Here is a 23,522-nt window from a genome sequence, read left to right on the forward strand (position 1 = left end):
AGTAAACTAAAGATAAGTGTAATTTAAATATTTTTTAAATTTTAGCTTGCCTTTAAATTTTGAAATTAATGAGTCTTGACTTGCATAATATATATTTAGTAACTATCCTATTTTAACTTTCACATACTAATCAAATCAAGCTATTATTTTATGGTTAACATAAACTACCAGCAGCCTAATATAATATATGTGTCAATTCAGTATGTTGTTAATCATCATTAATAGCCTCTTTTCCTTGCCCGTTTAGGAACACGTGTCTACAGTTCTGTTTTACAACTTTAATTTTTCATGTGTACTAAGAAATTGATACACAGTGCACAGTTCTTAACAATATAGTAGAATAAACTAAAGGTTTATTTTCAGTTTTCTACTGGGCATATAAGGTGATGTGCCAGTTGGATAAGAGTTGGACATATTTTGTCTCCAAAATCTTGTTTCATTTAATTCAAGAGAATTATAATGTATAAATTAAAAAAAAATTTTTGTAGTATTTCATTTTCTATTTTTTAAAATCATGTATTGGATGCAAACAATATTTAGTGAGATTATTGGCTTTATAATAAAACACAATACTAGAGTACAGGCATGATGTTTTTGTCGATGGGTGATTTCATATATTAATACATGTATACTTTGTTTCCATTTAAAAAAAGGAGCAAACTGCTTAAGTAGTAGTAAGTTCAATTGTGATAAATTTCTACTTTGCATTTGTGCACCAAAATAAACCATACCTTAAAAAAATTCGCCAGCGTCCCTTAAAAGAAAAGAAGCATGCTTAACCATCAGACACAAGCTTTCTGTGAACTCTTTTGCTCTTCCTATGAAAGACATACTTCTGAGCTTTAGCTGTACCTTTTTTATTGGCACATTTCTGAATATAAACACACTTTATGGAACTCCATAGAAATGATCGCCCAAGAAAACATATAAATGTAAATTCTCTTAAGTTAAATTTTCTGTGATTCATGCCCAGCATTCAGTGTCCGGGTTGAGAGTCAAGTGCCATTTTCAATTACCAAGTTCCCAGCCCTAAATTTCCCACAGGGCATGGCCAGCTTTCTAAAAATCTACATCAGGAAGTATCTATTCTAGAGGGCCATCTATTCACTGGAACGGTTACCTTCAGGAGAGCAAACTCAAAGGGCGTTAAGCTGAGTAATAAGAATATTTTTGACAACGGCACTCGACATGCATGACTTTTAACACGATTCATCTCCTTCTGGTCTCCATGTTCTTCTGCTAAGTGGGTTGCTCCCGTGGCTCTGTACAGTGGGGACAGCAGAGGGTCATACAAGAGGTATTTTAAAGCACTCTGGTTTCATAGTGTGTGCTTGATGGACAGAATAAAATGTATTCCTCCAGCTGTTCAAGAATGAGGGCAGGAGGGGTAGATTAAAAGAGAAATGAAGGCAAGGCAGAATGAGATCCCAGTAAATCCTGCAAACGTAGTGTACCCGTGCCTTGACTTCTCTTCCTTATCTCCAATTTATAACTTCATCCAAAAATCCTCATAGTTTCTCCACGATAGCCCAGCCAGCTAAAGGGCAGGATTCCACATGCTGCCACGAATTTACACACACACACACGCACACACACATGCACACACACAGATCTAAGCTGAATCTTTGGTGCCGTTGAAGAGAATTGAAGCATTTTAAGATGAAGAACTAAACTTACATTATCTGAGGTATGGTTTAAAAATAATAATAATAATAATAAAAAGTGCAATGAATAAGAAAAATGAAAAAAATCCACATGTTACAAATGGGCTATAAACACATTTATATTCATAAACTGCATTCAAAAGGTTATGTCATATTAATTAAAATAAAAAAGTAAGAAAATATGCTCAATGCAGAGGTACTTTAAAAAAAAACCCAAAAAACAAAAACAAAAGTTAATAAAAATATTTCATCTGCATCAAAATATTCTTTGGAAACCAAAAATAAAAATGTATCGTGTGTTCTTTCGGGTCGATCTGTAGAAGTCAGAGAAGTACGTAGCCCGTGCTGTTGAACTTCCAGAACGTACTGGGTACCAGGAAGCACAGAGCCAGAGGCTTTCCCGTCTTGGGCACTGAAGCCGTGTGCTCCCCACTTTGGACGAAGAATTCCAGCTCAGCTCCTCTCAGAAAACATCTTTGTTTCAGTCGCACTGAAACCGGTGACCTGACTTCGAGACAGGAGAGCTGGAGCTGGACCCAGTATTCTCCCTTGTCAGGGTCGTGGGCACAGCCCTGGAAGCTCCCCAGGAAGGCCTGGTTTCTCCAAGGCCACGCTGAAGGTTACCCGAAGCGGAACTTGAGTCTGTATTTCACGGTGTTGGGACTCTTCCGAGGGGCAGGCACGGGCACCTTTGGCTTGACAGGACTGGGTGGCTTTTTCTTCTCAGGAACGGTGACCGTGAAAGAAAGTTCTGGCTGCTCCAGCTGCTTGAACCTGGGCAGGAAGTGAGTGGAGACGTGCTGGGGTTTGACCCGGGGGCTGCAGCCCCGCTTGGCCTTGCCTCTCTTGTTGAGGGCCACGTACCACTCCCGGCCCGCAGGCTCAGTTCTGTGTATGGCCGAAGCGTAGGTGTTGTAGCTGTTTTCCTGAAATCGCTCCCTGAACTTGCAGTCGTCTGTAAACTTGGCCTAGGGGGAGACAAGAAGAAACTTAAGCAGTAATAGTATTTTCAGCACGCAAGAAAAGGAGGCCTTACACTGTGAAGAAAACCGAGGATTCCGGAAGGAAGACCTCCTCCATCCTCTCCTGTAAAGACCCATCGCTTCTTTTAAAAGCTTGCCTTAAACTACTTTTCATCTCTACCTCCCTACTTGAGTCATTTCCGTAAGGCTGATTTCAGTTGACTGTGTTCTTAGCGAAATAATATCCATGCATATAAAAACGATAACAGGAACTCTTAGTAATATTGAAACTCTGTTACGGTTTTTAAACTACTTTGAGATTGGCAGCGAAAAAATTAACTTCTAAAATTTTATGTTATTTTCCCCCCTCGTAAGCCATTAAGAGAATAAACAGAACTGAATTACTAAGGAACAATTGCCTGGTAAACATGAATTCATGTTCAGAGAAATGGGGTCATATTATTCCTTTGAAACAAGGATACATTTTTCAATGTTACCAGTGTGACTCATGGTGCTGAGAGAGGGGTAGCATATGGCCCTATTCATATTGCATGTGTTCGAGTTCTTCAGGAAAAAATACATCTTCACACAGTGATACAGGAGAGAATATTCGATGCCAAGAAGAAAAAAATTACTTTTGGAGTCATTAGCAATACTTCATCCCGATCTCTCTCTCCCTCTCCAGACACAGACACGCACCGACACACACACACAATGTCTGCCCTTGAAATGTTCCCGGAATAGCGGAAAAAGCAGACAAAGAAGTGTCCACCCCGGTGCGGCTTGATAGCGGGACTTAGGACCACACTCTGCAGAGGTAAATGATAGCACGGAGGAAGGGATCCCAGACGCTGGAGGTGGCCGGGCAGAGGGCAGAGAAGTCCTCCCAGAAAAGATGACCTTTGAGCTGAGTCTTCAAGCACAACCAGATACTGGTAAGGCAGGTGACATGAGAAAGGGTTCTCAGAGGGGAAACGGTGTGTCCACAGGTCAGCAAGACACTGCCGGAGGGAGTAACTTCCACACAGCATGCGGGGTAGAGAAGAGGTCAGGCTGACGCGGTTGGCCAGGAAGAGCTCTGAAGACGCGTCGTTTGCCATGCTGGTCCTGCTGATGGTTTTCTGTTTACTGTGCCCTTAGTGAAGTAATGCCAATGTTTATGCACATGACAGGAGCTCTTAATATACTTAGATTGTTACTGTTTTTAAATTACTTTGAAATTTTCACTTAAACAATTCACTGTTAACGGAAGATTCTGTTGAGGAATTAAAGGAAAATGTATGGGGCAAAAGCATGAACGCAGAGTCAGATCCGCAATGAAATGTCAGTCTTGCCCATCGAGGGCAAGCTTTCGGCTCCTTATCCACAATCCTTATCCACAGGGCTATTGGGAGCACCAAAATATTTTTCTAGGGAAAAGATGGGTGGCTTTCCTCAAATGCAAAAGAGGCCAAAAGTCCCGAAGAATAAGGTTCCTATCCTAGACCAGACCATCAGGTTTCACAGTGGTGGGGAGCCCCATTACCTAGAGTTCCTGGGTTTGTGAGCACCAAATATGCTGATGTCTTAGAGAAAAACATGAAATATATATGAGATATCCTTCTCATACCAGAAAAAGAAGTACTATACTGGAATTAAGGGTTCTTTTTTTTTGGTCTTGCTTTTTCTAATAATGCCATGCTTTTCTCTCAGCATCTGAAAGTCGGAACACTGCAAGCAATCTACGTAGATCTACTCTTGGAGTCCGAGAATTTTTTGGCTTGTGCAAAGTACTGACAATATTGGAAGACAACCAGTTTCAGGGTGTTTCCAGCAGCTTCCAGCAGCGCACCGCCGTTCTGTAGGACAGTTTGCCCAAGTTACTTACGTTCAAGCATAGTTCGGTCAATAAGGCTCTTTATTTGAAGGCCAGAAGTTACGGCAGCTGGAAATGGGTGTTTTCAAGAACCACCACCTATGGGTTCCTCTCATCCTGATGTCCCTACCAGCCTGTGTCGAGGCCAAGGGCACCGTGCAGACATCTCTGTACAACAGGACGCACTTACTGCTCCTATTTTTTATTAAAAAGACTTTCTTACAAGTCGATGTAGATTTTTTTAAATAGCTTGGCTTTTAAAAGGGCATAAATGCTGTTGCATTTCATTTGATAATCCTAGTTTTATTTTAAAATAAAAGCTATAGCCATCTGTAATGTTTTCTGCTGCATAGAAGGACACACATTTTAGAAAGGCATATGGGGCTTCATCAGAGTAGCGAGTATATTTATGTTGCCTCATATTTTTTTCTTCAAATGTGCTTGAAAACATTTTTAAAAATATATACATTATACCTTGACCTGACTTTACTCATGTTTGACAAAAATCCATTTTCCTGAAAAAGGATAGTAGTGGTTGCTTTGTTCAATTTTGACTTCTTTTTTTAAAGATTTATTTATTTATTTATTTGACAGAGAGAAATCACAGGTAGGCAGAGAGAGAGGAGGAAGCAGGTTCTCCGCTGAGCAGACAGCCCGACGCGGGGCTGGATCCCAGGACCCCAGGATCATGACCTGAGCCGAAGGCAGAGGCTTTAACCCACTGAGCCACCCAGGTGCCCCTTGACTTTTTTTTTTTTAAAGTGTACTGCATTATTTAACCTTTCCTTTGCCGACACACACACACACACACACACCCCGCGGTGAATTTAACTTACAGCAATCCCATCTTAGAGCCCTCATATGGGTGAAAGCCCCCCAATTCCACATGCTAAAATTGTTCTATCTAAAACTTTCCTCTTTCCCTCCTTAGGATTCATGTTCTTCAGCTCTTAAGAGGAAAGAAGGCTCTTTGGGCTCTAGATTTTCCAAGGGTCACGGACTGTCACCAGGGGCAGAGGTGCCCCGAACCTGAGGACCCACACAGTATGGGATGACCCACAGCCTTTTCCAGCTCCCACATGAGAACAGGAGTGAAGGCAGTCAGACTGTTTTGGCTTTCTTACTGGACTTCTAAATTCATGCTTTGTCTGAAAAAGTCTTCCAGCTGCGATAGAACAGAACCATCTGAAACAAACTTTTCAGTGAATTTTTTCTTCAGGAGATCTAGTTTCTTCTTGAGGAGCATGATTCCTGGCCTTGTTCAGAAACGATGATGGCCCTAACCGTAACTTCCGTCCCTCATGTCATGCACGAGCCATTTTTATGGCAGAGACTCAGCAAGCAATACCGGTCTTAGCTACAGGTATTCAAATGTACACAGTTTCGGATGGTAAGTTTTCCAGGCTATATTTAATTTTTTAAATCTCCTTTGAATTTTAAGAAGTCCTTTGGCAAAATACATATTTTTTTCAATAATAGAACTACATTATTTTCCTAGATAAAGTGAAGTTGCCAGAAAGACTTTTTCTATAGTGCAGGTGTGAAGTAGAGAGGTGAATGAAATTTCAGGTAAGCTGCTAAACTCAGGACCCCCATCGCTGCATTGGGTTAGCACCATCGGCCATCGCAAAACCGAACACTAAAATGGTCCTAAAGAAGCCATATCTTTGAAAAAATTCATTTTTACGGGTCTATTCGATAGCTGCTTCCTGACTACGTGTCACATGTCAGGCACTCTGCTAGTTGCCACTTTTCCAATGAAAAACAGAACAGGCACGGTCCTGTCCATGCTCTTTGTTGAATTAAATGATGTGTTTTTCTCCTTAATTTCTCCTGATCTTGCAAGTGTAAAAACACGTTACAATCAACAAATCGTAATTGTAAAATTAAAACGAAATGTTCGGCTAATTTTTATGTAATTTAGTACAGTCCTAATGCAATTTAATATAGTCCTAATGGACAAAACAAATGAAACTTGAACAAATGAAGCTATTTTTTGCTTGTATAGCCTAATTCTTCAGAGGAAGAGAAAGAGTGCCATTAAGGAAAACAAGAAATTTTGGATTAGAAGGACTCTGTGCCTTGTTTCTACTCATCTCTTCCCACAGTGAGAACACACAATGGATGTTTAGAAGAAAGGTCAAATTCAGTTCAAAGAAAGTAAAACTTCGATTAACTGGATATTTTAGAAAAGACTAATTCCGCTTCATTGAAATCTGAGGGTCAAGTAAGCCAAACAGAAAATTCTTTCTGAAACATTATTTTTTAAAAGCTTTCTAAAACCTCTTAACATAGTTTGGTTCTTCGTAAATATCCTGGTGTGTGATGATGGAGGACGTCGCCGTGAACGAGCTGGCCGCTCCCCCTCCCCGCAGCAGAAACAGGTATGCAGCATGCAGAAAGGGGACGGAACCTGGACCTGCACCGGTATAATCCTTGCAGTCTGTGGGGTATTTAATCAATTTTAGTTCTTTTTTTAAAAATTTTATTTATTTATTTGACAGACTGAGATCACAAGTAGGCAGAGAGGCAGGCAGAGAGAGAGAGGAGGAAGCAGGCTCCCCGCTGAACAGAGAACCTGATGCGGGGGTCAATCCCAGGACCCTGAGATCACGACCTGAGCCGAAGGCAGAGGCTTAACCCACTGAGCCGCCCAGGCACCCCTCAATTTTAGTTCTTTATTTTGCTCTGTTTTCTTTGATTTGCCTCGCTCTTTTGAAAAACCTTGTGAAGGAATAATTAACCAAATACAAATAATTAGAATGTTATTGTGGGCTACAGCCAATTTATATTACTAAATAATTAAAACATTATTATAGACTGTAATAAAAACAATTATAAACCAAATTGTACTTTAAAAAGTTCCCGTACTGCTTGCGTCCCTGCGTCTGGTTCCCTTATCTCCTGTTAGCGCTTCTTGGGTGCCACCCTGTTCCCGCTGATGGGCTGCCCCGGCCAGGTGCCCTGAGCCTAGGCTGTCTTGTGTGGTTGTGCTGAATGTTCCCTGACCAAAGGCGCCCCACCTTTGGTGGTGATTAAAGGCTAAAAGGCAGACCCTGTTCCAACTGCTTCCACGCAGAGTACCCCAGCACAGGGCAGCATTCCCCCCAGAGGGCCGGCTTTTACTCTTGACTACAAAGGTTTCCCAGAGGTCAGTTGCAGCCACACTATGCTATCTCCAGGGCATAGCCTGCTTCCTGCTTGGCACTGACCATCTGTCCATTCTATATCTCTGCTCTTCATCCTGAGTGACCAAGGGAATACATAAGTTGGATTTAATAATAAACCAACGTGGGGCGCCTGGGTGGCTCAGTTGTTAAGCATCTGCCTTCGGCTCAGGTCATGATCTCGGAGTCCTGGGATCGAGCCCCGCATCGGGCTCTCTGCTCAGCAGGGAGTCTGCTTCCCCTCCACCACCACCTGCCTCTCTGCCTACTTGTGATTTCTCTGTCAAATAAATAAATAAAAACTAAAAAAAAATAATAATAAACCAACCTGACATAACGTAATGAAGAAAAACGACCACCGGATCTCTTCCCCTCCAAATTTTACGAATTGACCTAAAGTTATTCCGGGAGCCAGTTCAAAATGCACCCTACCTGCAGAGGTCGTGTTTTAGTGAGTCTACCGTGAGACCCTGGAATGACGTCATTAACCAGCATCCCGTGTGACCTGACGCAGGGCAGGTAAGAATTTTCTCTCTGATGCTCTTAATAACTCAAAAAGCTGGCCTACTGAGGGGTCCTATGTGCCAGGGGACTTCCATCTCTTGCTTCTCCCTCACAATAATCCCATGACAAGCAGGATGCTATTATCTAATTCTCCGGTCCGAGAAGTAAAGAAAACAATTCTGTAAAGCCCCAATGTTTACCAAGCGCGGGGGCAGGCACCTGTGACTTCAAGCCCCATCTCCCGACGCCCCAATTCCAGCTCCTTCACACCACACAAACCCAAGGGCATCTCCTAGACTTCTGTCTAGTCCTACCTGTCTGGAAGTTGCTCCGTGTTAAAGTACTGATGAGAAACAATGCCATTCTCCACGCCATTGGCGAAACAGAGCACCGTCTCCAGCTTTGGGCTGAAATGGAACTCTGGAGCAGTCAGTCCACTCATCACGCCTAGATTTCCTCAATAAAACAGGCTCTCTAGCTAGTTTCACATAGTGTGAATTTGGGGGAAACTGGCATTTACTGCAAAGGCAGAGCCCTGAGCCCGTTTTTGAGCCTGAATTACTGGACATTTGGTTTTACTATGTAAGTTGAAAGCCCTTAGAGGGCAAGGCGAGTTCCTAGTCAAATGCCTTTGGAGAGCTCAAGGTCTGGACTGGGAGAGTGGAGTGCTTAATAGGTTATTTTTTTTATGATGATGATAACTATTGCTCAAGCCTCCACTCCCCCTTTCAGTAAACACGCTGAGCTCTTGGGGCTGCTGACTTCTCCTCACACTGCCCCCAGCGCAGGAAGTCCACTCCAGACTCCCAGCCTGGGCCAGCCAGCTGGCACCCTCCGCAACCAGGAAAGGAAGACGTTCTAGTCCTTGCTTAGGGCTGATCAAGCACACATTCCATGCCTGTTTCGTAAACTCTGCAATTAGCTTTCCTTCCAAACATGATCCCCTAAAACCCTGAGAAACAAAAATAATTCTACCACATGCTTCTCTCTGGACCTTTAAAATAAGCTAAAATGTTTTTTCTCCAATAGACAACATGTTATCTTGCATATTTTATGTAAAGTCTGAAAAAAACATGATAACCATCTTTTCCAGGATTTCCGTTTTCTTTAGGGAAAAAAACAAGATGCAACAGGGCTCTCAGAGAATTATGAGATTATGGTCGTCAGAAATCCTTGTCTCTTAAGAGCTTGAGCCTGAGAATTTTGCTTTCAAATTAGGTTCTTTGAAAAAAAGGAAAACTCTGGAGATAAGGGGCTCCCGTGGACACAAAAAATCTGGACCTAAAGGACAAAAGCGTCAGTGATAAATAGGATTGAGGCTGGTCTAAATATCCGAAGGGTCACAGCTGCCCGACCCCGAAATCAGGAAGTCTTCTCCTGAGAAAGGAGACAGGATCATCACACAGCTACCTCAGAGCAAGTCAAGGAAGATCTTTCTTAAATTAAATGGTGAACACTGGGCGCCTGGTTGGATCAGTCGGTTAAGTGTCTGCCTTTGGCTCAGGTCATGATCCCAGGGTCCTGGGATGGAGCCTGCTTGGGCCTCGCTGCTCAACACAGAGTCTGCTTCCCCCTCTAACTCTCCCCCCTTCCCCCTGGTAGTGTACGCGCATTCTCTCTCACTCTTAAATTTTAAAAAGTCTTTAAAAAATAAATGCTGCATTTATTTATGTTTTTCCCCAGGCGCTACTCTAGATCTTCCATGTGTATTATCTCATTTAAACTGCTCAACTATCACAACAGATGGTTACTTTAGTTTTCCTCCGTTTACAGCTGATAAAAGCAAGGAAGAAAAAGATTAGGTAAAATGACTAGGTTTCATTTAACTAAAAGGACACAATCTAACCGTGTCGGTAACCCCCGCACTCAAGGTCTCTCGCTCCTACATCTGGACCCACCTCAGACAAATCCAGAAGGGCTCTCTCTGGGGATTTCGACAGAGATAATGAAGCTGAGGAGAGAGCAGGAACAGAGTGAGGAAGGAACAGGAACAGAATGCAGGCAGACAGACAGAGACAGCAAGAGAAGCGAGCTCCTTTCCACAAGTACCTCAGCCTGGAGTGAGTTGAGGAGGGGAGTGAGTCCCAGCGAAGGCTCTGCCTGACTAACCCTCACGGCTCTTGGGAGGCAGACATTGGCTCCCACCGCGAAGATTCCCAGCTTGACACGGGGAAGACCAGACGCTGAGAACACCTGCACGGTAGGAGGCGGGCAGCACTGGTGCTTGGAATATTCTAGTGAAATTTCGTGTGAACTTCGGTCATCTCCCTGTGCACGTCTTCGTGCACTCGTTCACCTGCATACTTGGTGCCAAGAGAAAATTTCTCTCACCGAATGAACAGACTTAGCACAAGGAAAACATCAGCACACATGGTGCCGAGGTGTGACCCGTTCCGGCTCTTTTTTCTGTCTGCCATCTTGGTGTCGCTGATACAGAAGCATTTTCTAAACGAGACACTTGGAAGAACGAAGCAGAGCTCACTCCTGCTTTGAAAGTTCATCTTGAGAGGCGTCCCCTAGGCCACACATCATGACACCAGTGACCAGCATGTGTGAAATTCTGTGCTAAGTTCTGCGGGCCCACATCCCCTCTGCTTCTCTAGACTTGAAGTCAGTATAGAGACAGAAATAGACGGGGAGAAAGAATCCAAACAGAATGGGGAAGGGGTGCACAGCACAAGAAAATACTGTAAGGAGGCACCACGATATTTATTCTTTGTCATGTAATATGAAAATATTATTAGTTCCTATGAAACAATATGGGGAAAACAATGAAATTGTTTCCAAACAAAACTCAGCATCTTCTCTCAACTAGCTTTTACCTACAGAGCATTATAGCATTTAAAGAGAAAGACCGTTCTAAAAGGATGGTTCTGGTTCAACCACTTGTGAACTTGGGAAAGATTGAACATCTTTAAGGCTCCTTCCTCCCCAGATCGTGTAATGAGATAAAGTGAGTGAAAGAGTTTTAAAGAACTGAGCAAACATATTACCCATGCCTGCAACTCATTCTTAATATTCTAATTGTTACTGTAAAAAATAAGTTGAAAATCTACAATTATTCATGAATATTTCTCAGTACAATATGGGAATTACTCTCTCCAGAATTATATGAATGCTTTATATTTTTGGTTCATATTTACTTTATAGATAAAACCCTGAACGTACTCTATTAATTTTAAATTTTTTCCGGTTTTGTTGAGCTAGAACTGACATATAACATTGTGAAAGTTTAAGCTGTGCAACATGATTTCATACATACGCGTATATACATAGCAAAATGATTATGAAGTTCTCCTTAAATGTCTCTGCACAGTTATTAGTTCAAAGCAGCTCACAAATTACACATTTAACCTTAAAATGAAGGTTTTTAGCTTTTTCTGTGACAATGCAATTTTGTGCAAATCAAAAATAAATAAATAAACAAAGGGTCTAGAACATAGTGAATTTGAAGGGACAGGCATACCTAGGAGGATCGGCACATCATTAATGAAGAGCTAAATCTGTTGGCATTTGTTCATTTTTACAATAAAAAATGTTTGAGCACCTACCACATGCTCAACACTGCAGAAATTGCAATAAAGAAACAATAACCAGAAAAAAAAACTAAATCAAATAATTATATCTAAAGTTACAAGAACAATTTTTCAATGTGTTTAACTAGAAGAAAACAAGAAAGAAACCATCTGGGCATAAAACTGATAATTGCTAGGATTAATACTATTTCTGAATTCAACTTCCTTAAAAATAAATCACTTTATAATTTAATTAGGCTTCCATCTAAAGAAAAAGCGCTAATAAAAGCTCAGATAAGAGAAAGTGAGCTTGGACAATTGATTTAAAAAGAATCCACATAATCGTAGGGCTTAGTTTTTCATCTACGATTCCCCCCAAAGTCATCAGAATGACTTTTATATCAAAGGGCTTCGGTGAGTGACAAGAGCAAGACTTGCTTTGTACCGTTTAAAAGTCATTATTCCATGAAATAACTTCAGCCTGCCAAGATGAGAAAGAATAACAGATGCTGTTTTTGCATTATCTGCATTATTTCTGCCAGCCATCCTCAGACATTTGGGTCAAATTTCTGGAAATTTGTTACTTGCATTTGACAGGGGAATCATGTATCCTCACCTTTCGGTGTGACCTTTCTAATTGGCATCCATTTGTAATACTTTGAGTTCTGTGGCAATTATCCTTAAGCTGGCCCAAGTTTAGCTAGTTTTTGCATGTACTAGAGCATAAATCAGAACAATTTAAAAGTTAAGATGCTCATCGAAAACAAACCAGTATGAGAAAGTTTCTTTACACGCCCTGCATTTTATTAAGATGTTTAGATTCTGAAAGTGTTGCAATTATTTACAACCTTAAAGTAAATTGGGGGAAAATTTTCCTGTGTTCAGATGTGTCTGATCACTGACTTCAAGATTCTGCATGTGGATTTTTAAAAATCAATTTTTTTTTAATAAAATGGCATGCCCTGCTTGTGCACCCTGATGCAGAACTTGGCCCCTGTAAATAAACAATCAAAGAGCGATTATTTTGTGAAAACTGTACTAGAGCTTTCTCACCTCACAAGATGAAGTAAGGTAAATCTTTTTGTGATTCTTCTAATCAGTGATTAAAGAGGTTAGCAAGGGTTTTTGTTTATCTCAATCAACAGGTTTCAGTGTCTACTATATTTAGATTACCGTATTAGTATTTACTGAGCACTTGTAATGTACCAAATGCTGTTTAAAAGTTTTAAATGTATTCTCATTTAATCTTCAAATAAGTATAGAGATCGCTTGAATTCTGCTGCCCCTTTGTATTAACATGTCACCTTTAGAGAAAGGAAAATTGAAATTTTTACACATTGAAGGAAATGAAACTCTCAATGAATTTTTTAAAGATCTGTAAGTAAAAATGATAAATCATCAGTTTCAATTAATTACACTCTTAATTAAAAGTTTCTACATACTTCAGGTCCCTCGTTAGTGCAGCAGGTAGCACGTCAGTCTCATAAAAGTTTCTACATACTTCAAAAACCAGAAAAGCAATATTTCTCCAGTTCATTTAGTAAAAATTAGAGAGAATAAGAAGTAAAGGACTAACATTAAATAATAATTGCTTGATAAAAATGATCTAATGTGACAAATTGTAATACACTACAGAAAAAGCATAAGTCACTTTTAAGCGCTGTACATAGGCACTAAAACAAGTAAATCAAATCTGTGAGTAGAAAAACCAAGCTAGACATATGTTATTATCTTTATAATGTTTTAATGTTTCCCAAGCAGTGAGCATTTTCAGAAAAAAACATAGAAATCTATAATTTATAAATTGATTACAAAATACATAAGTGGCTTGAAAAACGTTTTCAGTGCAAAATTAGTCTTCATAATTTTAACTATTATTTTTGCTGCAACAAAATTACAAAATGAGAGTCCTCAAATGGATTAATTGAATCTCTCTAAGCAAGATCAAAATCTTCTCATTATTGATTCCTCTCCACACTTAATGGTGTGAAAATGTTATATTACTTAGACCTAATTTCTGACATCATGAATAGCTTATAAAATTGAATAAGAGCCGGATCTAGTAAATATGCACACACAATCACCACAAATATGTACATTTTAGTTGTTATATGATATTATCGCTGTCATAATATTTCCCTTCAGTTGGACAAATTTTATGAAATAAATAGTAGCGATCACTTCGAGAGTGCTATTTTCAAATACATTCATCCTTAAAAATTTTTTGTGGACTCTATATTATCTTTTCAAGTGAGGAAAATATAAAAATGATTACTTACAAGAACATCTTGGTTAAATGTACATATAATTAAAAAACAAAACAAAACATTACATCCTCTGAGCAAATTGTTCCTCTACCAATGTGGGAAATCACTTCGTTCCATCCTACAAATGTAGAATCTCCGTAACACCTTTAACAAGTATAAAGTGGTTCTACTTACACTTGCGTGGAGTTTTCCTTTTTTTGACATCGCTAAAAATTTGTTGCTGAAAACTCCTCGTATTCCTACAATCCCCTGAGACACAGCAAATATTTCCAAAATACCTAGGATGACAGAAATCCCAAAATAAAACACAGACTCCTCTATATATCATTGTGTAGAATTAAATTTCTACATAGGTTCTTTTCATTCTTTATAGCTGTGATTTTAAAAAAACAGTATTTAACATCCACATCTTTCATGACATTCATTATGTTAAAAAAGAAAAGTCTAGCATGCAAGTGTTCACTTAAAATAGCAAATTTTAATATTCAAAAACAATTCTGGTTCACTAATTTCTTATTTTCCTTACAAATTGGTCACTTTTAGTAAATAGTGTTTACCAATAGAATCTTCTCAATCTTAATCTTAAATTTTTTCAAACTAATTCTCATCCATTGTTTTCTATCAGAGAAAATACACTGCTTTTAATATTAAATCTCATTAAGTCTGGCCCAAGACTGATATAAACACTGAAAGCCAGAGACAAGTTCTACTTATTTACATGAAATAAATCCCTCTCCTCAAATTATAATAATTATACAAATCAATATATACCATATTCAATCATTCAGTGAGTAGTTTGTTTAAAGACTACACATAAAAAGATGTTGAAAGCATTATAAATAATTTGGAATTATTGGCTCAATGAGTGTTAAAGCATTATGGTTTGGGACATCCTGCATTTTAAACGGTTTTTCTGGCAAAAAATTTAATGAGGTATTTTATTACATTACTGTTTATATTTAGTATTTCATAGTTAGCATTATCAAGTCCATGTTCCTCTGTCTCCGATAATAATTTGAAAGTCAACATCAACTGTGTCAAGAGAATCACATACCACAGTTCACACAGTATTTTAAGGTGAAATTCATAGTCTGTATATAATTGGAATTCCTACCTGTTTATCATAAACTCATATATAGTTTATATGAATATGAGAAAAGCACAGTGTTTTTTTGTTATCTGCCCACCTCAAATTGCCAAAAAATTGGTAGGGGAGGACAAAATCTTATAGTTCGCTAGAGCTAAGAAGGGACCTAGCCTAGGAGGAAAGAAAGGAAAGAAGGGAAGGATGGGAGAAGGGAAGAAAATCTCAACCTTTTAACCTACATTATTCTGAATATATATACTAAGTAAGAAATCTCAATAATATTCTGCTGAATGGAGAAATTCACCGGAAATTTTGAAAAACAGTAACCTCTGCCTGCAGTATTTGAAATACATATAAAATTATTCAATTTACCAAAAAGGCAGTATTGTGGATACACATATACATGGCATATAGAAATACGTATCTATGAATACCTTCATTCAACACCGTTATGCACAATGTGAGTTAGTACCTATAATTGTAGCAAATATTGCTGCTTATTTATTCAACTTGATTTCTTAAAAACACTTGATCAGAAAGTTCATGGGGGGAAAAGGGTAGCCGAGGAACGATTGTCTTTGTTATAAGCATATTTAGTCCAGAGTAAACAAAACACTTCCAGTAAACTGCCACTACCCCTTACTAAGGGATATTTCTTGAAAACAAAACAAAACAAAAAACCCAAAAAATTACTTGAAAGGGACTACTTTCACTTTTAAGAAGAAACTCCTAAAGAAACTGTCATCTCATTAATTATTTTCTTCAAAACTTTTTCAAGATGCTCTCTTCGATAGGTTTTGCTGTACGGATGATTTGACCGATGCACATCCAAGGATTCAGAAGTATTACCATTGTATCACACGGTGACGAAGCACACAGAATGCTTTGTAAGGTTAGATACAAGACATGATGTAATACATTGTGATGATGTTATTAATAAAGCTTTCATAGAACACGACACAAAGTTATATTTCTATCACACTTACAGAATATTAAAAATAGCTTCAGGATTTTAGGTATTTGGAAGATGGGGGAAATGTTGTGAATGTTGCTTAAATGTGTTAAAAAATGAGACACTGAAACATGAGAAATTGGCTACATGTGGAGCGAGAGAAACAAAAGGGACAATATGGACTGGTAAAAAGGAGAGTTAGTTGGATGTTCTCCCCCAATTTACTTATGGTTCTACATTGTTAGTGTTTTTATTCATTCTTTGGAAAATTACTTGGTTTTGTAAATACAAACGTGTGCTTTAATGAAAAAAATACATAGTAGCATAAGTGATAGAATGTATCCGTTCACAGGCTAACATTGCAGAGGTCAACACAAAGTCTCCCTAAGTATTTGTTTGAAGCTTTGCCTATGTAAACTATAGCTTCTGACAAGTAATGTATTCTATTTTGAGAAAAACCCACTTTGAGTCACTTGTTTCCTAACACACTCTAAGTACATTCTGTGTGTATATGCTATGTAAAATTTCATCATACAAATTACACGGGGAAGATGAACTAATATATGTAAAGGGTTATTATTTTATTATATACACTGCTTGGTTTCTTTTCTTGCAAGTGCTAGTGTAAAAATGATATATTGCCTGGGAATTAATGGATTTTATAATTTTTAATTTTTTAATTTTTTATTTTTTTAATTTATTTTTTTAAGATTTTATTTATTTATTTGACAGACAGAGATCACAAGTAGGCAGAGAGGCAGACGGGGGAGGGGGGAGCAGGCTCCCCGCTGAGCAGAGAGCCCGATGTGGGGCTCGATTCCAGGACCCTGGGATCATGACCTAAGCTGAAGGCAAAGGCTTTAACACACTGAGCCACCCAGGCACCTCTGGATTTTATAATTTTTTTTAAAATTATATTTAATTGAAAGCTTAAAATATACTTTTGCATATATTCTATTTAAAATTATGAAGAATGCAGGAAAGATAAAGATGAGATCAGATGAAATAATTATTTTTTTCACATAGGTAAATTTGGTATGATCTTCTAAATCTTAATGTAATTATGATGTAATATTGAGAATGGTATTAAGATCATAATTCCCAACGTAATTTCAACAGTAATTTCACAAGATCTTTTTTATGAGAATGTTGGAGCAAATTCTGCAGTTCAACTCCCTGACCCCACCTCCAAGAGATCACACAATTATTGCTTTTAGGATACCAAATCTCAGGAAGGCACTAAAGAATTCTATATAATATTTTAAACCCTCATGCATTAAATCACACATATATAAATCCCAGAAAACATTTCTCTAAAACTAAATTTTTCTCAACTTCAGTAATTTCCTGACTCTTTTTAGAGCCAGTAATAATAAATTTTATGAGAATTTATAATTTACATTATGGATGCCAAGATCCCTAAGCAAAATTGTGGAAGGCCAAGTATATCTCATAGATCAGATAGTCAATGAATGTTCACTAAACTGAATTTGACCTTCTCACAACCTCTGTTTCCTTTTTCAGGACACCCCATGTGCACACACGCATGGACACACATTTTACTCTCCTGCAATTCTGGCCTTCTGCTTGGGGAGTCAGGCAGGGTAATTCCTTCCCATTAGAGTGCTAGTGACAATGTGTTATCTTTCCTAGGGTGTTAACATGTAAGAGGATCAAAAGAATAAAGCAGTGCTTAATAGAAAAAAACTATTTTCTCTTGGTGGAATTTGGGGGTTGACATCTAGATTGAAGGAGGCAAGAATTTATCCACACATTGTCTAATCCACTATTACAAGCATAGACATGCATTACAAAGTAAGTGTATTTCAGTGAGAGAATATATGTCTAGTTTTTTTTAAACCTTTGTCCTCTCCAGATTTTTTTTTAACACAACAGGACTCTATTAATGATGGTTGATAATATCATGTAAACTTTTCCCTTTGCTCTTTTCTTAGTGAATGTCCTACGAGACACAGATACCTGTATTCAGAAGCTTTCAACAGCTCATCTGAAAATCCTCAAAGAAAATAATTCAAAACTGAAGTTTCTCTACTTGCATTCACACAGCCACAGATATGCTGTGCCATTATCAAATCTGAGCCTTGAAATACCCAACTTAGCAGTTTTCAGTGATTAAATTAGTAACAGAAATCTTTCATTCGAGTTTTTCTGTTCAGTAGATACAGCTATAGATTTCGCTAGGCTTGGGGGACTACGTAAAAGGTTGACTTTACATGACCCCAAATTTGATAGTGAATTTAGATTTAGACTTTGATTTAGATTTTCAAAAATTAATAAAACTAAGGGTCCAGTTCAGTCAGAATATATGATTGGAATTTTCATATTTTACGTGAACACTTTGGCTTTGTGCAACCATAGTCTTCAACTTTAGCTGCCTGAATTGATAATTACTTGACTGCCTGTTCTTCAATGGCCCAACATAAGTCAACAGAAGCACTGAAACTGAACTTGGAAGCGTATAAATTAAAGGAAAACCTTTGTTTCTATTCAATAGTGGGATTTTATCATCTGCCTTGTCTTGTCCATCTTTCTTAATCCTTCCCTAGTATTTCTTCATACTAAGAGTATGAAGAATGAGCTTACTTTTCTGTCTCCAAAACTTAGAGTAACTACCGTGTAAGAGAAGCTAAGAATATATTAAGTGGTATGCCTTAACTAAATAAATGGTGTTTCCAAATCTATGGTCAGAGTATACTTCTGATGGTAAAACTAGAAAATATTCACAGTTTTCAGAAATGTTAGTATCAAATGATAGTTATATGCATCTCTTCTGACCAACATTACAGAAAATTACTGAATTTAAAAGAACCTGTTAGGGGCGGCTGGGTGGCTCAGTGGGTTAAAGCCTCTGCTTGCAGCTCAGGTCATGATCCCAGGGTCCTGGGATCGAGCCCCATATCGGGCTCTCTGCTTTGCGGGGAGCCTGCTTCCTCCTCTCTCTCTGCCTGCTTGTGATCCATGTCTGTCAAATAAATAAATAAAATCTTAAAAAAAAAAAGAACCTGTTAGAAGGCAGTTTGATTAAGAGAAGAAGGAGGAGGAGGCAGCGGCAGTTTGATGGCAAGGGTTTGACTGTTTTCTGGAGTAGCATGTTTTATGCTGTAACCAAAGGAATGCAAGTTTTCTATCATTGCTAACTCACAGACAGTAAAGTGAGATGATGAGGTGAAACTCTGGTGTGTCCTTTGTGGTCCTCTCTGGTCCCAGCTCTGTGTCTCCTGTGAGACTGAAACAACAAATGTTTCCTTATGTCTCTACCCAACAGTCCATGACCCACGCCTCGGTTCCATGGACGTGTCAGGAAACCGTCAAGTGTTGCTTTCAAAGAGGTGTATGACCACAATTAGCAGGTTTCTGTTTCTCTTTCACAGCTCTTTGGGGCAGAGGCTTATCTTAAATTTCCAAAGTACACGCTTCCCCACTAACCATGACATACTTCATAAATTCTCCATCCAGCAGTGGTAGCAAGATCATAGTTAGTAGTATTGGACACCAGACATCACAAAGCAGAAAACCACCAGGACTTAAATATTCAAGTTATGGTTTTCTCTGTGAGAAAAATCTATGGAAGGCAAAACAAACTAAAAAATCCCCCGACTCCCAGAAGCAATCAAAATATTAAGGCTAATGATATAGGCAGCCTTTTATGGACGTACGCGTGAGTGAGTGAGTGAGTGAGTGAGTGAGTGAGTGACGGCCACATAAAAGACACAGACCACACTCCGAAAGGCTATTCTAAACTGGAATGAGTGGGGAGACGTGTTAAATGAAGGAAGTTTTATTTAGGTGTTTTTTAGTGAACATCGCTGTTCCTTTCTAGGTATATTTTCAAAGTGGATTTTAAAATAAAATGTACCTTGGGGCGCCTGGGTGGCTCAGTGGGTTAAAGCCTCTGCCTTCAGCTCAGGTCCTGGTCTCAGGGTCCTAGGATGGAGCCCCACATGGGCTCTCTGCTCAGCAGGGAGCCTGCCTCCCCCCACCCTTCTCTCTCTCTGCCTGCCTCTCTGCCTACTTGTGATCTGTGTCTGTCAAATAAATAAAATCTTTTTAAAAATAAAATAAAATGTACGTGTTAATAGCAATATCGGTCAACGCCTCCTTTAGGTGAATGTATTCTTTGTTGAACTGCTCTCATGTTCCTTCCTGTGCTTTTCTAGAACCTCCCTTCTGGCAAGGCCTAAGTTGCAAAAATCTCTGTCTTTTCCAAGAGAGGAGGGTGGGTAAATTGGGGATGAGTTTGGATTTCAGAGACCACTAGTACATCCAAACCCACCCTAGAGACGTGCTTTTCCCCCTCTGAGATCCAACCAGCAGCCTGTTAAATGCTAGCTTTGGGTCCTCCCTTGGGAACACAGAAGTTAGAATCAGAACCAGAATCAGCTGGTGCTGATTTCCTGGATAAACTACAAGAACAGCACAGGAAAAGTTTTCCAGTAAAAGAAAGGTGGAAAGATCAGAAGTGGGAAGTTGGTGGGGGGAAATGAGAAAGACAAGGGGAAATACTGAAGTACATGGCGACTCTCGCTGCCCCTGGAATCTTCGCCATAACACACCTGCCCTTTATGACCCAAGATGGTGAGTTGTTTGATAAGGGTGCGGGGAACCTTAAAACATAGAAACAGGCTTCTCCACGGAGCGCGTGGGAGGCCCGGGGTCTCGCGGGGGCAACTCGGAAGAGCGCGCTCTCTGGCTCGGGCTCCAGGGCCCCGAAACACGCGCACCGCGGGCTGGAGCTGCACCGCTCAGCTCGCCAGAGTCGGAGCAGGGGCCGGCGTGGACGCGCGCTCCGCCAGGTCTCCAGCACCCTGCCTCCAGCACCCCCGGGGGAGCCGTGCCCCACCCCCCACCCCCCACCCCCCCGCCACCCCCGCCCCGAAGTGCACACCTCCAGCCCTGCTTGGCAGGCGGCAGCCAGATTGCCAGCCCCGCCAGGCGCCTGCGCTCCTCCGAGGGTTAGAGAAGCACAGTGGCCCGTGGGGTCGTGGGTTTGAAAGGAAGCAGGTGACGCACACCTGGGAGCGAGCTCCCGGGCTGACACTCGACGGCCAGGGCACCGGACGCTGCGCAGCCTTCTGGCCACGCTCCGGCTCCTCCTGGGTGTCTCGCAGGCCCGGCTGTGGGTCTGTCTGTTGGGTTAACCCCTGCCGGATGAGCGATCTGGCCCTACTGAGGAGAAGCCTCGGAGAGATCGCCCCAGTCTGGTGCACACCCCGAGTCATCTCTCCCGCAGCTCTGGAGGCAGCAGCGACGGGCTGGAAACGCCCGCGGGCGGAAGGAAAGAGGGAAGGGAAGTGGGAAGGGAAGAGAAGCAGCTAGACAGAGAACTCAGAAAGAAAATATCCAACTTTGCTAAACAAAACAAACAACAACAAACGCCTTACACACTGTGCACCTGTAAGGAACTGAACCTCCTCTGAGTTTCCTCCAAAATAAAGAACTTTTCCTTAGTCGTCCTGGGGAACCAAAGGCTGGCCACTTCCTCCCAAGGTGCTGTCACGGTCTCAACGCACTGAAGGTTGCTAAACCCAACTTTGAAGTCAGTCACGCCAATGCCCACCACTATCTTCCTCTCAACGTGTCCAGCTTTCCAGACGCCTGTCTTCTTCCCGGCAGGGGCTGTCCGGTCTCCCCTGGGACACAGTAGACATTGTGTGTGCATGGAACGTGCAGGTATGTACATGCCGTGGATCTAAACCGGGACACTTGGATGTATTATACTGCTCTGGGCTTCCTGGTGGCCGCTGGAGGGGCGGCCTGTGAATTTGATTCTTCTAAAAAAAGTAACTGTTCGGTTTTGGGCAAGGAGAAGGGATGCACTTTGACGCCTCTTGAAAAATGCTGGCCCGGTAGGCAGAAGCGGGAGGTAAACAGAAACCAAACGAGCAGAAGGACTTGTTTTTTCTCCAGGCACAGGCTGGGGCTCCTCCGGGACCCCGCAAGCGGGAAACGAGGTCGCCTGCCCGGGGCGCCCAGCCGCTGGCCGCCTGCGCCCGCAGGAATCGCCATTTCTCTTCCCCGGAGAGGGGCGCGAGCGCGGCCGCAGAGACGCATCAGCACCCGAGCCGCCCGCCGCCCCGGGGCCGCCCGGTCCCGCAGCCGGCGTTCCCGAAGGTGCCCCCGCCGGCCGGGGCACAACCGCGGCCCCGCCCGAGTCCCCCGCCGCCCGCCCAGGACGCGCGTGGCCGGGCGAGGGAGCAACTTACTTAACATGTTGGCTTCATGGGAGCCGTTGACTTTGCCATCCGGGTAGATTTGCAGATGGAACCCGATGCCCACTCTGCAGTACAGGCTGCCGGTCCGGCGCCCCGAGGGGCTCCACTGGAAGCTGCTCTGCTCCGAGCCGCCGCCTCGGCTGCCCGGAGAAGCCCCGGGGAAGGGGGAGGCGGAGGAGGAGGAAGACGTCGTGCCCCTGCCGCTCCGGCTGCTGCGGGCGCCTCCCGGGCTCCGACCGGTGGCAGCGGGTCCGGGTTGCCCTTTGGCGGCGACGTGCTTCTCCCCGCGAGCCCAGGCGCTGAGGATGAGGTGGCTGAGGAAGAGGAGGAGGAGGAAGGACAAGCTCATTCTTCCAGCCGCCGGGTGTCTAAGCGCATCTTGTAGGGCTGCTCCCGGGCTCCGTGGCCCCCGCGCGGCTGCGAGCCTCTGGCGCTGCCCCCCTCGGCGCCCCGGGTGGACATAGCCTCGGGGACGAGAGGGAGGGAGGAGAGAGGCCACTCGAGCGGCTCCCGGCGCCGCCGCGGGGATATTTATAACGCGGGTGATCTCACTGCTCGGCGCACGCCCGCGGAGCCTCCCCCCACCCGCCGCTTTGTGCGCTCTCCGGCCGGTGCGGGCAGGGAGCCTCGCGGCCCCGGGGGCGGGGGTGTGCAGGAGGGAGGAGATGCGAGACGGCGAGTGGGAGGGGAAGCCGCGAGGAGAGGAGCTGCGCCCCGACGCTGGGCACGCGCAGACCGGGGCCACGCACCCCGGCGGTTCTCACGCGCCGCACGGCCCCCCTCGCGCTGGAGCCGGTGCTGCGCGGCGTTCGGCTGCGCGCGAGCGTCTGGGTCCTCCCGGGGCAGCAACCGAGATGGGGGGTCTGAGCGTGGAAGTGGGTTCGCGTCCTCGCCCACCTCCGCCGCACGCCTGCGCCCCAGCAACGCACTCGTGCCCACCCGGACCCAGTTTCCAGGCTCCCTTCCCGTCTGCCGGCACAGCCCCTGCGCTGGGAAGCCCGGGGGAACCGAGTCCGGCCGAGAGCCTCCCGGCGCTTCCCAGGGCGCGCAGCGGGGAGCCACGCCGGGATTCGCAGCCCAAGTTGGGAAGCCTCTGGGCCGCGCCGCTGGAGGAGAAGGCTGGTCTTCTTGCTGCTGTTGTCTCTGACTTATTAAACAGCCAAGGAGCGGCTTCATTGGGCATTTAGAGAGCCACCTTGAGCCATTAGGCCACGATTCGAGCTACTCTTCTATTGGAAACTCTGGATTGCGCTAAACGTTATGCCCGATTTGCATTTCCTTTTGGGAAGCTTTCGGTCTGCGTCTGGAGGGGGAGC

At 42.5% G+C, this 23,522-nt stretch overlaps 1 protein-coding gene across 2 annotated transcripts; it reads right to left on the bottom strand.

Moving 5' to 3' along the window:
- Positions 1–1,946: 1,946 nt before the first annotated feature.
- Positions 1,947–22,769, bottom strand: FGF5 (fibroblast growth factor 5). Of its 2 annotated transcripts, XM_045997760.1 has the most exons (3): positions 22,198–22,769; positions 14,109–14,212; positions 1,947–2,632 (listed from the first exon to the last, which is right to left on the bottom strand). In XM_045997760.1, exons 1-3 carry the CDS (start codon positions 22,553–22,555, stop codon positions 2,285–2,287), a joined length of 810 nt encoding a protein of 269 aa, XP_045853716.1. In that variant the 5' UTR covers positions 22,556–22,769; the 3' UTR covers positions 1,947–2,284. The 2 variants fall into 2 exon arrangements, with proteins under 2 accessions (XP_045853716.1, XP_045853717.1); XM_045997761.1 differs by lacking the exon at positions 14,109–14,212 and having other exon boundaries at positions 2,436–2,632.
- Positions 22,770–23,522: the final 753 nt, after the last annotated feature.

Source organism: Meles meles, chromosome 2 (assembly GCF_922984935.1).
Source record: "Meles meles chromosome 2, mMelMel3.1 paternal haplotype, whole genome shotgun sequence".
In the NCBI taxonomy this organism is placed as follows: Eukaryota; Metazoa; Chordata; class Mammalia; order Carnivora; family Mustelidae; genus Meles; species Meles meles.

Coding starts and splice junctions, on each gene's coding strand:
- FGF5 (XM_045997760.1), bottom strand. CDS start 22,555: ATGAGCTTGTCCTTCCTCCTCCTCCTCTTCCTCAGCCACCTCATCCTC. Junction 14,213..22,197: donor CCATGAAGCCAACATGTTAA/GTAAGTTGCTCC, acceptor CTGTCATCCTAG/GTATTTTGGAAATATTTGCT. Junction 2,633..14,108: donor AAGGAAAACTCCACGCAAGT/GTAAGTAGAACC, acceptor GTCTCCCCCTAG/GCCAAGTTTACAGACGACTG.